The sequence below is a fragment of the Phocoena sinus genome, chromosome 2 (assembly GCF_008692025.1).
Source record: "Phocoena sinus isolate mPhoSin1 chromosome 2, mPhoSin1.pri, whole genome shotgun sequence".
In the NCBI taxonomy this organism is placed as follows: Eukaryota; Metazoa; Chordata; class Mammalia; order Artiodactyla; family Phocoenidae; genus Phocoena; species Phocoena sinus.
In genome coordinates this window covers 42,166,720-42,180,365 of record NC_045764.1, presented here as the reverse complement: position 1 = coordinate 42,180,365, position 13,646 = coordinate 42,166,720, and the positions used below count along the sequence as shown (strand labels likewise).

The following is a 13,646-nucleotide window of genomic DNA, read 5'->3' as shown; positions in this document are numbered from 1 at the left end:
ACACACACACACACACCCTGTCTTTTGAAAACTGCAAGTCTGGCTTCTTGAGTTGAATTCTTGGCCTGGGTCAGGGGTCTGTGTTCTCTTTCCAGAGCTACCTCTGGTGATTTCAGTGCATCAGTTAGCCATATTGATAGCCTCAAATTTCCTGTCTGTGGAGGGCAGTGTCAGATTAGTCAAGATTTCTTCGTGGAAAGTCTGTATTGCTTTGTGCATCCCAGTTACTGGGTAAACGTGCACGGTCTGTTTGCAGCAGCTGCGACCGGGAGGGATGTACCTGCGCCCTTTCTGCTCCTGTGTGGGGCTAGCTCCTCAGGTCCTAGCCATTTTGCCGACAATGGGCAGAAAAAGGGCTTTGTGTCTTGATCTTGCTTTGAATGTCATGCTTCATCCAGATTGCTGGCTCAGATTTTTCTTTGAGTTCTTTCTCTGCGTGTTTCACTGTCAGTGTTTTGTACTATTTTAGTTTTCACTAAAACCAGATGATTGATTGACCTTCGCAGACAGCTACTCCTTGATGTTAGTCTGTAACCTTTTATAATTTGGGGGGTAGGGAGATGAGACATTTCTTAATAGTCTCCTGGAAAAAAACCTCTTTGACTTCAGATACCGAGATTACAGTCCATTTTTTTCCTTTTTTCATGTTTTCTCACTCTTTTGCTTATTTTCTGATGAGACGCTTACAATGAATTGTGTATGTATGTTTAGTTATAAAGAAATTGTAAAGTGATCTTCTCTTACCATAACACTACAGAAAGGCTGTAGATGTGATACAATCCTCCTTCTTTAAAAATGAAATTATGTTAAGAGTAGTAGCATCTTAGGGGACAGTTAGTTTGGAGCCTTTGGAGGCTTTATCTGCCTTTAAATTGTTTGAATGTTTTAAAAGTGCACATGTTATTTTTAACATATTGAATATAGTAATTTTTAATAAAAACATATTGAAGACTTTGGAAATAATGTCCTCTCTTTTGAAAATAAACCATCTTTGTGCTAATGAACACTAAACAAAGACAAACAAGCGTTATAATAAAATACCACATTCAAAATACCTATGAATTGGCTGGTTTAAGAATATAATTTGCTGTGAAATACATCCTGAAATGAAAATATATCTCTACAGACAAAAGGTGTTGGCGTTTGTAATAAATGAAAGTAAAATATCTCCATTCTTTTCTCTTCATATAAAACAAATCCAACCCCAAATCCCATTTTAACAAAACAGTGATTTTCCTTGAGGGATGAAGCCAACATGTTTTCTTTAAAAGACTATAGGACTGGTAAGTAATATAAAGAAATCAGAGTATCCTTGGAAGGTAATTCTTGGGAGATGCGAGGTACTGTCATGGATTCATTTTTATTACTTAAATGTGAATTTCGACCAAGCAGACGGTAATTGCAGAATGGAGAATGAGACCGGATGTTTAGTGGATGCTCACACTACTTTTGTGAAAGGCTTTGGTGCAGAATCTATCATAAAATGAAATCTTTTTTTTTTTCAGTATGTCTGTTACTTACTTTTAGACTTCACAGCAAGGGGTCTTGTTTGACAGGAAAACTGCAAGCATTCACTGACCCAGAATTTGACTCTGCTGTTTCGTATCTTTCTTTTCTTTCTCACTTAATCAAAGGGAAGGTACTATATAAAGTAGATTTGTTATTAAAAAGAAAGAAAAAAGTACATTTACCATGATCAGAAGTCTTTTGTGGCTTAATTAAAAACCAGTGCTTACAGCCCCGGGTCTCAACAAGTAGTCCTGCAGTTAAGTCGTGTGTCTCTCAGTTCTTGTGAACCAAGACTCTGTTTCTATCTGCGGACGTACAGAGGTTGCCAAATTGAATAACAAACACATTTGAAAAGAAGTTACAGGCTTTTAACTGGCACAATCAGAGAATCCTGGTGCCCTCTGTCTCTGCCAAAGTACTCAGTTATCCTAAATTACTATCCTAAAATACTCCTACTACATGGCTGTCTCTAGACAGACATGATTTTGTATCTTAAAAGGCTTAAATTACTGTCCCAATGCTAGTCAGTATATATAGTGGCTATCCTGGAAAAACAAACTGAGGACTAGTTGAAGGGAAGTGTATCTGCTGTCTGCTGTCCTGTTGTAATTAATGCCTGTGTGGATACTTCATCACCTTGGAACTATGAACACAGCACTAGAATGGAGCACACACGTTGCACTGGGGCCAATATCCCCCCAAGGGGGTGAGAATTGGTTCTTAGGGGAGTTAAAAAAACTTAACTCTTTATATAGAGAGCACAGATGCACATATACAAATATATATCTGTGGTATTAAAGTTTCATAGGATGGGTGTGGCAAATAGAAATGTTTAAAAAGGCTCCTTGGGGGATGACAATGAATAAAAGGTTGAAAAGCACTGCCTTAGAGTAATAAGCTGGATTATATAGCACATCACATTTTTAGTGTTAATTAGCCCCTTTCTCCCCCCCAGATGTATCAATACATGATTCCTGTGCCTGCCTTCTTTTCCCCCTCTGCGTAAATACTCCTATACATACAGAGATCTTTGATACCTATCCCAAATTTGCACATCTACCATTAGACCACCGAAAACTAGCAGTAGGTACATACTTCTGCACATAATCCTATTCCTGTTAGAGTGTGGGTCTGAAGACTGAAAATTTCCTTCAACCCTGTATAGCTACTTCAAAGGGAAGAAAAAGACACCAAATTTTTAAATACTTTTGATGCCAAAATGAAGTAGTAAAAGATATAATTTTTATATTTTCCACCTTGACTACAAATGCAGCCTTCTGGTAGGAAATGACTGAGTGGGCCTGGACTTGGTTGGCCCAGCAAGCACTTGCAGGGTTCCTTTTTGGATAGCTGGTGAAACAAAGTCCCAGTTGTTTCCTTCTCAAAAGAGAAGGCCGGGATAGGATGTGTGCCACTTTTAGCCTAATAGGAAATGAAGTAATTCTTGGGTCATGCTTCAGCAGTTTTGTTTATCTGTAGCACTGTTTCGTTTCCATGGATATGGGTGCTTCATATAGTGATAAGGAGCCTGCGGAAAAGCTCTCCAACCTCAGGAGCACACACCTCCTGATGTGTGAGCTTAAAAACGTTTGGATTACATGCTTTTAAGAGGACCATCAGCAGTTACATTTTTGTCTCCCATCTAGGTGCTCCTGGTTGTGTGTTGTTTATTCGGCATTCTTCCTCCTTCCCTTTGTTTCTTCAGTTCTGCAGTGTCAGGGGCAGCATTTGCTGTGTTGGGCTTATGCAGAAGCTCTTGATAGAGTAATAGGCATCTCTTTTCCTTGAGTCACCTGAACAGGAGGATTTTAATGGCTAATACCGATAACAAGTACCAGGTTTAGATGCCTGTTTATGCCAGGTGTCTGCTTTGTGTACAGCCATCTCTGATTTTTTTTTTTTTTAAATAACCTGGAAGGTTGGTGATGTTCCCATTTTTGTGCGCAAGCAAATAGACTTCAAGGTCGAGTGACTTTTTCAGGTTGACCCAGCCTGTTTGCAGTGGAGGTGAGACTTAAACCTGGTATCTTCTGACTCTACAGCTAGTTGTCAGCATACTTCAGTACCTCTTACAATTTACTCAGTAAGGGTTCCATCTCTCCCACCCCCAAATTTACTTCATACTTCTGTTGTAATCAGCTCGGACCTGATTGTAGCATATATTCAGAAGTCAATTTTAAAAAATGGAATTGAGGTTTAGGCCATGTTCCTTAACAGTTCATCTCTCTTCTTCCCCTGTCTCAATTCTCTGTGGGTATTTCCCTCAGAAGAAGCTCAGTAAAATTTTCAGAACTTCCCCTTTTAAAAGGACTTGTGATTTTTATTTTCTTTTTTTGTTACCAGGAAATTGAGTGGAAGGAAAAACGCCACGGAACCAGCTGCAAACCTTGTTACTCTTCTGCAGCTGCAGCTTCTGTCTTCATGTAAAAAGAAGTTAATTGTGGTTATTATGTCGAATTGGATATAGTTCCCCTTCCCCATGTTTTTGCCCTGAAGATGTAGACATCGTTAATACCTTGTATTTTGTGTGTACAAAGGCAGTCATAAGACTAATGGCCCCTGAAAACAGTTGTATCTTTAGAGCTAATTTATGATAGTAAGAGATTTTATGTGTACAGATGCAGTGACTTCAGTTTTATTAATGGGTCCATATTACATAACCTTTGTTTTTGAAAAACGTTGATTTTTTTTTCTAGATGCTTTATCTGAAAGGTCATAGGGATTAAACACTAATCTTGTGAACCATTTGAGCCTAATAGAAAACGTGAATATGAGACAGTAGCCCTGCCAGCCTTGCGAGGTGGTTTTCCAGACGGTAGGGGAGGCACTTTGCTCGAGCTCAGTAGTAATTCTTCCAATTTACTGAAAGTTTAATAAAGACTGAGCCAGGAAACCCTCAGTTCTTCACTCTTTTAACCCTCAGTTTTTCTTTGGAAAAAGAAGCCTATAATCATACCAAACAAATTCCAGATTTATGGCACATTTTACTTAGGATGATTCATAGTTTCTCCTTCAGATTGTGAGTTCATGTCTAAAGGGAAAATATTGGGCTAACAATTGGATGGCTTCTCCTAGATATCTATTTCATGGCCTTTGCTGACATTCTGCCTTCTCTAATACACGGTTTTGTTTTAGTTCTACATAAATAGAGCAGATGATAGTTTGCCCATCCACCCATCCACCTTCTAAGAGATTCTGCTAAAGCAGCAGAAAGAATTATGCGTGCTTATGCTGCTAATAAGCACATGTGCACACACAGGTGTGTGCACATGTGCACAGACATACACACCCCTAAACCACCTTCTGTTTCTCCCTCTTTGTTTTTCCCACCCCGCCCTAGCCAAGTAAAGTCATTTTTGCAATTTCAGATAGATTTCTGTGTAGATGTATTACGCCTGCACGTTCCAGTTTTGAGTTAAGGTGGTATTGCTTCACCATGGCTTTTGGCTATGTGTGTGCGTGTGTGTGGGCGTGCGTGTGCGCCTATGCAGGAGAGTGTGAGATGAAGTTGAAGATCTGGACTATGGCCTGGACCCTGTGTATATACAGGAGGTGATTTTACAGAGCAGCGATGATGTTAACTTTTAGCAACGGTGTGACTCGCTTTCTGGCTCAAGCTCTCAGGTGTCTCAGACACCTCTGCTGCACAGGCTTGGGGAAGGAGACGAGTAAGAAAGAATAACTGTTTGGATGGGTGGGGCAGTGGATGTCATTATTGTAGGTTAGTTTAATATCTCTTCTAAGAGTGTGTTTAAGTTTTGAAGGTAGAATTCAATTTGGATCCCACATTCACATTCTCATCATTGAATTGTGAAACCTGTAAGTTTAGTTTTTATTGACATTTATTCGTATCTACCTCAAAGGGCTGTCAGGAATTTAAAAATGAGCTTAATCCTGAATAAATGGGAAATGCTATAATTACTGGTGAGATTCATGAATGAGAACCACAACATTCTTAAAGTACAGTCATCTGTCAGTATCTGCAAGGGGATTGGTTCCAAGACCCCCGTGGATACCAAAATCTGCAGATGCTCAAGTCCCTTAGTTGGCCCTCTGTATCCATAGTTTTGCATCCGGAGATTCAGCCAACCATGGATCGTAAATATAGTAGTACATATATGTAGTATTGAAGAAAAAAATCCACATATAAGTGGACCCAGGCAGTTCAAACCTATCTTGTTAAAGGGTCAACAGTAATTATCCTGACTGAAATATGTATTGCTGTGTCTGTCTGTCTGTCTAGTTTGATGAGCCTGTATATGTTGTTTTGGGTGATAGTATTACAGAATTTGAGAGGAGTCTTCTAAATTATAGCTCTTGACTTACGAGATTAGGATGCTCTCCAGATTTTAAAGTGTTAGAGAAGTTGTCATTTATCTCAGGCCACATAGCTTAGGAAGTAACAAAATAGGTTTGAACCCAGGTCTCTCCTCACACGAAACATCAAGGTGTAGCCTAGTTAATATCTTCCTGAAACTGTCTTTTGCAGAAATTATTCCATCCCTTGAACTTGCTCTCTGCTTCCATTTTTATGTTTTCGAAACTGTTTCTTGCTCCTGGAATCTCTTCCTAAGTTTCTGTCTCTCCCCACCTTCTGCCTGGTAAAACCCACGGGTTTGTACAGCTGGGGAAACCATAGAGCCTGCAGAGGCTGCCCTTATTCTGTACATGAAGAAATTGAGGCCTGGAGAAGCAGAGATGATCTGAGGTCGTGCAACTTAGGAGTCTTATAGTCAGGATTTGAGCATAGTGTTTTCCTTCCTTTCCTGTTAGTTTTTCCATGGTACCTTTATTTCCCGTTTAAGCCTTCTTGTCCCCATGAATCTTGGGTGTAGGGGCAGACAGGAGAGCAAGGAAACTTGGGTTCAGATTCTAATTCTGCCACTTAGGAGCTTTATAACCTTGGACAAATTACTTAACATTTTTGTGACTTGATTTCCTCATCTGGCAAATGGGGATAATAATGGTACCTACTGCTAGGGTTGTTATGAGAATTAAATGAACTGTTATTAGGAAATCACTGAGGATGGTGCCTGGCACAGAGAAATTATTAGAGAAGTGATAGATCGATAGATAGATATTATTAGAGAAGTGATAGAGAGGGAGGGAGGGATAGGATAGGACTATGCATCTGAGTTCTGAGGGTTGCAGTGAAGAACCGCTGCGGTTGGAGAGTTGGGAGCAGGATGCCTATGGAAAAGGTCCTTCTTGACTGCCACCTTTCTTTTGCTCACCTGTGAAATGTACTGGTCCTCTCTGGCGAGTCGCGTGGTATGTGTTTCTTTACAACCCACCCCATTTTGCAGTGATCTGCAGCTTGGTTGATTGCCACCTAATAGACTATAAACCTCTGGAGAGCTCAGATTCACTGTGATTAGCTTCTGGTTACAGTGTGCTAGGCTTGGTGGATGTCCACATGTTATTTTTGGCTGCACCGAACAGCTCACGGGATCTTAGTTCCCCGACCAAGGATTGAACCTGGACCCCAGCAGTGAAAGCACCGAGTCCTAACCACTGGACCGCCAGGGAATTCCCCAGATGTTAGTCGTTAAATGTTACAGAACAGTTTAGAAAAACTACTTTCTGCCAGAAAAACACCCAGACCTTTATTACCTGAATCAGTTGATTTGTTTATCCTGATGTTGTTGTCTTATGTAATTAGGCTGGCTGCCCTTCAAAGAAAGATTAAGATTCTTTTTTCTGATTTCATTTCACATAGTAGACGTATAAATTCAACATATTTATTGAATTGAAATACAAACATGGGTGTATACACACCGCCATGCACATGTGTGCACGCATGCATGCCAGAGGATGCTTCACTTTCCCACAGCCTTCATGGAAGGAATTCCACTGGGAATGCAGTGGGAGCACCTTGGTGGAGTTATGCGTTTGTGTGGAGACTGATCTCGGTGGTTCATGAACCCGTTCCTCTTGCTTAATAGTCATACTGGCCTGTCATTCCAAGTGTTGGGCTCCTCACAGGTAGGGACGTAGCTGTCACCCCTCCCTCTTTATAAGCAATGTGTTACAAAACTTTTGCATCATGATATAATAGGCCATGAACTTTGGCATCCGACTTGAATTTGAATGATGGATTCTGCTTCTTCACATGTGTGTAAACTTGGGCAAATTACTTCTTGAAGTCTCAGTTTTCTTACCTGTAATGTGAGGACAATGTGCACCTCATAAATTTGTTGTGTAGAGAAAATGACATGTCAGATGCCTGGTATGTGGTAGGTTCTTGGTTAGTAAGTATTGATACTTGTTACCATCCTCAAATGACACAGCAGGGAGAGATTTCTTTTGTCACAAAGTAAAGGCTTAAGGAGGCCCCTGGGGAAAAAGTATATGTGGAAAAAAATAATTGTTTTCTCTTTCAAAGACAGCAGAAAGCTTACTTCATTCTGTGAGGTGTGAAGCCTCGTTGGCTGTGCCCGTGGTCTGGAGAGCCAGATTCAGGGACCCTCCTCCTCACCCCGCTGCTGGGAAGCGGTCAGTGCGAGCCGGTGGGCTCAGGGGAGCCCGGGCCTCAGGTGCCTGCAGTTTATCAGCCAGCGCACCAGGGGGAGCAACTCAAACAGAAGCATCAACTTCATTGCCTTTTCTTTTTTCTCATCAGAAAGATACTTATGAAAGAAATGATGATGTTAGGAGCATAGTTCCAGCTAGTTGAGATCAGTGCCTGAAAGTTGAGGAAAAACGTGTCTTGATTAATATTCTGTATCTTGGAAATACTTAGTTCTGTGAGGCTGAAAACCCAGAGAAAGTCTGATTCTCCAGGAAGGCCTCCCCACGGGAAACACTGCTGTTAAACCTTCCTGGTCTTACTTGAGCAGAGCTCTTTGAGGTGACACGTAGCTTGCTGCCAATGTCGCAGCTCGTGAGGTCTCTGCCCCTCTGGACAGTGGGCATTGCAGTCTCTGGCATGCTTGCTTCTCCTCAACCAGGTTTCTAGCCACAGCATTGTGTCATCCCTGGGTGACCTAGGTGATTTGATTGAAGTTCTCTTTACGTTACAGGAGAGAACGTGTATCTCAGAGCAAAAGTTATTTTCTAGGCCTTGAATTGCTTCATAATAGTAAAATAAAATCAAGTCGTTTTGTACTTTTCTGAGTGCTTCCTCATTTGCTCAGTTGTATCGTGGTGAAAGTGAGGCAGGTTCTGGGGCATCTGTACAATTTCTGCCATGTAACCTGTATGAGTGACTTTTTCCCTGTTGGGTTTTCGGATCCAGCGCAGTTCGGGAGGGGTTAGACTTCCCATTGTACGCTAGGCCTTGCAAGGTCCTTCAGCTTTCATTCTTTAATTTGTTCAAATTGAACCGCTGTAGTTCAGTGTATATTGAGATTTTCAGAGCCTGTTAGTACCAAACACTACCCTGCCGGCACGGTGGCAGCTGGAATACGAAGTTATTTGCTGTTTGGTAGGGGAACCAATTCATATTTGCAAATAGCCATTGTAAAGATGAGTTGGAAATGGAGTTTTAAGAAGTTTGGAAGATTGCTGTTAGAGCTCGGACGAAGGAGAGGTTTGTTTTAGGAAGGGGAGCTTGTATGTCACGCAGGAAGAGCCGAGAAGCACCGCCCCCCACTCCCCGCAGTGTCCTCCTTTCAGGAGAGGGCTCTAATCCTGTTTTCCTTGCTGCGTGTGTTTCCTTAGGTCATGACTGCTGCGAGACGGTGAAGGTGCTGCTCTGTGCTTCCAAAGAGGGCCTGCCTGTGTTTGTGGTGGCGGAAGAAGACTTCAGGTTCATCCAGGACGAGGCCTACGATGCAGCCCAGTTCCTGGCAACCAGTGCTGGAAATCAGCAGGCTCTGAACTTCACCCGTTTCCTGGATCGGTCAGGACTCCCGTCCACGGATGTGAATTCCCTTGATGAGAAGGTTTCCCTGGCGTTCAGGCACCTGAAGCTGCCAGCAGAGTGGAATGTGTTGGGAACAGATGCAGCTTCGCATGGTAAGAACTTCAGTGACTCACAGTCTCTGAATTTGGAATTCTTGTGTTTTTGGATGGGGCTGCTTTTATATGGCGATTGTCTTCACATCTGCCACGGTGGCTGAATAGACCTTGCAGTTACTATAGCGGAGTGACCTCGGTGGCCTCTCTCCTGGGTTCTTCAGCTTAGCTGTTAGTCCTGTTCTTGCAGTGAAATGACCCCAGAGAGAGCTTTCTGTTGTCGTCAGCAGCTCTTATTTAAAGTAGAGGGTGGCCAATCAAAAAATGGGCAGAAGACCTAAATAGACATTTCTCCAAAGAAGACATACAGATGGCCAAGAAGCACATGAAGAGCTGCTCAGCATCACTAATTATTAGAGAAATGCAAATCAAAACTACAATGAGGTATCACCTCACACCAGTTAGAATGGGCTTCATCAGAAAATCTACAAACAGATGCTGGAGGAGGTGTGGAGAAAAGGGAATCCTCTTGCACTGTTGGTGGGAATGTAAATTGATACAGCCACATATGGAGAACAGTATGGAGGTTCCTTAAAAAACTAAAAATAGAGTTACCAAATGACCCAGCAATCCCACTACTGGGCATATACCCAGAGAAAACCATAACTCAAAAAGACACATGCAGGGCTTCCCTGGTGGCGCAGTGGTTGAGGGTCTGCCTGCCGATGCAGGGAACGCGGGTTCGTGCCCCAGTCTGGGAGGATCCCGCATGCCGCAGGGCGGCTGGGCCCGTGAGCCATGGCTTCTGGGCCTGCGCGTCCGGAGCCTGTGCACCGCAGCGGGAGAGGCCACAGCAGTGAGAGGCCCGCGTACTGCAAAAAAAAAAAAAAAAAAAAAAAAGGCACATGCACCCCAATGTTCATTGCAGCACTATTTACAATAGCCAGGTCATGGAATCAACCTAAATGCCCATTGACAGAAGAATGGATAAAACAGATGTGGCACTTATATACAATGGAATATTACTCAGCCATAAAAAGGAACAAAACTGGGTCATTTGTGGAGACGTGGATGGATCTGGAGACTGTCATACAGAGTGAATCAAGTCAGAAAGAGAAAAACAAATATCGTATATTAACGCATATATGTGGAACGTAGAAAAATGGTACAGATGAACCAGTTTTCAGGGCAGAAACAGAGACACAGATGTAGAGAACAAACGTATCGACACCAAGGGGGGAAAGTGGCGGTGGTGGTGCTGGGATGAATTGGGAGATTGGGATTGACATATATACACTACTATGTATAAAATAGATAACTAATAAGAACCTGCTGTATAAAAAATAAAATAATATTCAAAAAAACCAAAATAAAGCAGAGGTTGGCATGTCTCCCTTCCATGGGCCCAGATTTCAGGCTTGATCCTCCTGTGTGTAGAAAGAGACCTGACCTTCATGAGGAGGGTAGCAGAGTAACTTGGGATACTTCTTTCATGTTTAATTATCAAAGCAGGGTTTTCCTTATTGTCTTCTCAGGTTTTCTAGAGAGTCCACGAAGTTGGAGGAAAGGAAAAGACTGGGAAGTAATTGGGGGGCAGCACGAGAGCAGGCTGAGCTCTGGAAAACCCTGCACATTTTTAACCAGAGTATTTTCACTCTTGTTTATTTTATCTACTGGCTCTCCATATGAGAGTTCATTGAAGGAAGGGCTCTACATTTTAAAAAACACTGATGTAGTAAGTATCTATTTGTTCCTCTTATTCAGACAGGGGATTTCCTGTGTAATTATTCTTGTGGCAAATGACATCTACTAGATATCGTGAATATATATGTATGTGTACACACACACACACACACACACGTATTTAATGAAGCAACATATACCTGGAGTCCAATAAATAACATCATCTTTCTCTCCTGAGTGCAAATCATGGAAAGATTTAGGAGTTACACAGAGTTTAAAATGTTTGCCTTTTTCCTGACAAAAGCTAGATTGAAAGGCAGACTTCAGACCGCTTGCCGGAAGGGGTTGCGTATCCTTTCTACTTTATTTCTGAAAGAGCTGGACAATCACAGGACTGCCCTTCAGCGTCCACCAGCTTTGATTATTGTGTTATGTAGGGGAGCACCCAGCAGTCACCCTCCCCACCCCCCCCACCCCCCGCAGGCAAGCAGATCCTGAGGAGAAGCGCTGAGCCAGGGGCACGCTCAGTTCCTGCTCCCGCAGACCTGTCAAGTAACTGTGTTCTTCCTCCCATGGAAGAATGGTGAGGAGGTGTTTGCTAGTTTGGGCTCTCTTAAACCCACTGAATTTAACTATTAAGGTGGTGATCAGCTGCAAGAATGATGTCCCTCACTATCACTGGCTTCCTGTCAAGGTAACAACCGGGGCCCTCCTGCCAGGTAAAATACAAAAGAAAGCGTGGACTCTAAAATGAAGGGAAAAAGCACTTGTCCCTTGTCCTTTTCTTATTAATACAATGTCTAAGAAACCTCTGCATTGCTGAGATCTAGAGATCAAAATATTTGCCATTATACAGGGCACGGGCACCTTTTCAGAAATCTAATGTTTGGAAACCTAGCTCATGCTGTTTCTGTGTTGTGATCAGAATGATTATTCTGGTTGCCCTTTATAAATCAGTATCAAAAAGGATTTCATTAGTTATTTGTGGGGCTTAAAGTTTATTTTGTGTGGTTTTGCTTTGTCCTGTTTAAAGAGGGTACAGGAATTGGATAGTTGGTTCACGCCACATGATTAGAAAGAACTGTTAGAAAAGCACAGGTCTGAGACTTTAGGCATATCCTTCCCTTCTCTGGGTCTTAGCATCTTTGTCTTTAATAGGCAGCTCGCCAGCTTTAATATTTTTATAGTCTTTCCATGTGCTTCTGAAGTTTCTGATGTACAAAATTGTTCAAGCAGTGCTAGTGAAGACTAAATCAAATTTGAACACTTAGGGAAATGCCTGAAAACCACAATAATGTGCCATTACACACCTTTAGGAAGACCAAAATTAAAAATACCAAGCACTGGGCTTCCCTGGGTGGCGCAGCGGTTGAGAGTCCGCCTGCCGATGCAGGGGACACGGGTTCGTGCCCTGGTCTGGGAAGATCCCACATGCCGCAGAGCAGCTGGGCCCGTGAGCCATGGTCGCTGAGCCTGTGCGTCCGGAGCCTGTGCTCCGCAACAGGAGAGGCCACAACAGTGAGAGGCCTGTGTACCGCAAAAACAACAACAACAACAACCACCAAGCACTGGCAAGGACGCAGAACAACATCTCATACATTGCTGGTGGGAATGCAAAATAATACAACCACTCCAGGAAACAGTTTGGCAGTCTCCTATAAAGTTAAATGTACATTTACTGTATGACCCAGCAATCCCACTTTTGGCTCTTTGTCCTAGAGAAATGAAAACTTATATGTACTCAAAAAAATCTTTTCAAAAATGTGCCTATAGCAGCATTATTTATAATCATCCCAAACTAGAAACAACCCAGATCTCCCTCACTGGGTGACTATATATGCAAACTGTGGTACATCCATACAGTGGAATACTACTCAGTGATAAAAAAAAGGAGCAAACTGTTGACATGTGCATCAACTTGAATGCGTTTTTAATGCATTGCACTAAGAAGTCAGTTTCCAAAGTTATTTACTCTACGATTCTATTTATATGATACTCTAGAAAGGGCAAAATTGTAGGAACAGAAAATAGGTTAGTAGTTGCCAGGGGCTAGAAGTAGGGAAAAGGTCTGACCACAGAGGGGTATCATGGGGGAGTTCTTTGGGTGTTGAAATGGTTTTGTGTCTTAGTGGTGGTGGTTTTAAGAATCTATGCGTGTGCTCAGACTCATAGGACTGTTCACCCCCCAAAAGTGAATTTTATTGTACATAAACTAAAAACAAATGAACAAAAGAAATTGAACAAGTTAACTGTATACTTTACAAGGTGAAATGCATGCAAGGGACTAATGACTGTGATTTCAAGTGCTGGATTCACATTCTGCAGTTGAAATTGTTCGGTTAATTGTGGATTAGAATCTGCAAACAGTGGGTATTTTAAGGCTGAATAGCATCAATTAAGAGGTCTTTGCTTGCTGTTGGGGGACAAATGCAAAGGAACACTGCTTACAGCAGTGAGTTGCACATCAGATGCTTTTTTAAAGGTGTTTAAAGGAAGAAGGTACGAAGTCAGCTTGTTGCCTGGGAAAATCATGCAGCTAAATAGGGCACGTTGTT

The 13,646-nt window shown here is 42.2% G+C and overlaps 1 protein-coding gene across 1 annotated transcript in view; it reads left to right on the top strand.

Annotated features, from left to right (window-relative positions):
* The window catches only part of AKAP13 (A-kinase anchoring protein 13), a 332,091-nt gene that overhangs the window by 131,305 nt on the left and 187,140 nt on the right, over positions 1–13,646 (top strand). The window contains 1 exon segment of the mRNA XM_032623794.1: positions 9,172–9,468. Within this exon segment, the coding sequence (XP_032479685.1) occupies positions 9,172–9,468 (297 nt within the window).